The sequence below is a fragment of the Nestor notabilis genome, unplaced genomic scaffold (assembly GCF_000696875.1).
Source record: "Nestor notabilis isolate BGI_N333 unplaced genomic scaffold, ASM69687v1 scaffold28605, whole genome shotgun sequence".
Lineage (NCBI taxonomy): Eukaryota > Metazoa > Chordata > Aves > Psittaciformes > Psittacidae > Nestor > Nestor notabilis.
The window spans coordinates 1-350 of record NW_009929317.1 but is presented as its reverse complement, the minus strand read 5'-3'; the positions used below and the strand labels follow the sequence as shown (position 1 = coordinate 350).

The 350-nt window shown below is 66.6% G+C and overlaps 1 protein-coding gene across 1 annotated transcript in view; it reads left to right on the top strand.

Moving 5' to 3' along the window:
* LOC104406052 (homeobox protein MOX-2) overlaps positions 1 to 270 on the top strand; it is a gene marked incomplete at both ends in the record, with an annotated part of 570 nt that extends 300 nt beyond the window's left edge. The window contains one exon of the mRNA XM_010014926.1: positions 3 to 270. Coding sequence (XP_010013228.1) covers positions 3 to 270 — 268 coding nt within the window. The remainder of the gene's footprint in view (positions 1 to 2) is intronic.
* Between the last annotated feature and the right edge of the window lie 80 nt (positions 271 to 350).

Below are 350 nucleotides of genomic sequence, written 5' to 3'. Positions count from 1 at the left end.
ACCAGCAGCCCCAGGCTTTGCAGACGAACTGGCACATTCCTCAGATGTCGTCTCCTCCCGCAGCGGCCAGGCACAGCCTCTGCCTTCAGCCCGACTCAGGAGGACCCCCGGAGCTGGGCAGCAGCCCCCCCGTCCTGTGTTCAAACTCTTCCAGCCTGGGCACTAACACCCCCACGGGGGCCGCGTGTGCGCCGGGGGAGTATGGCAGGCAGGCTCTGTCCCCGGTGGAAACAGAGAAGAGGTCCGGCAAAAGGAAAAGCGACAGCTCAGGTAACGGATCACGCTTCACCAAGCGGGGCGGGAGGAGGGTGCCAGGGGGAGCTGCGCTGTCGGGATCCGGGTCCACCGCC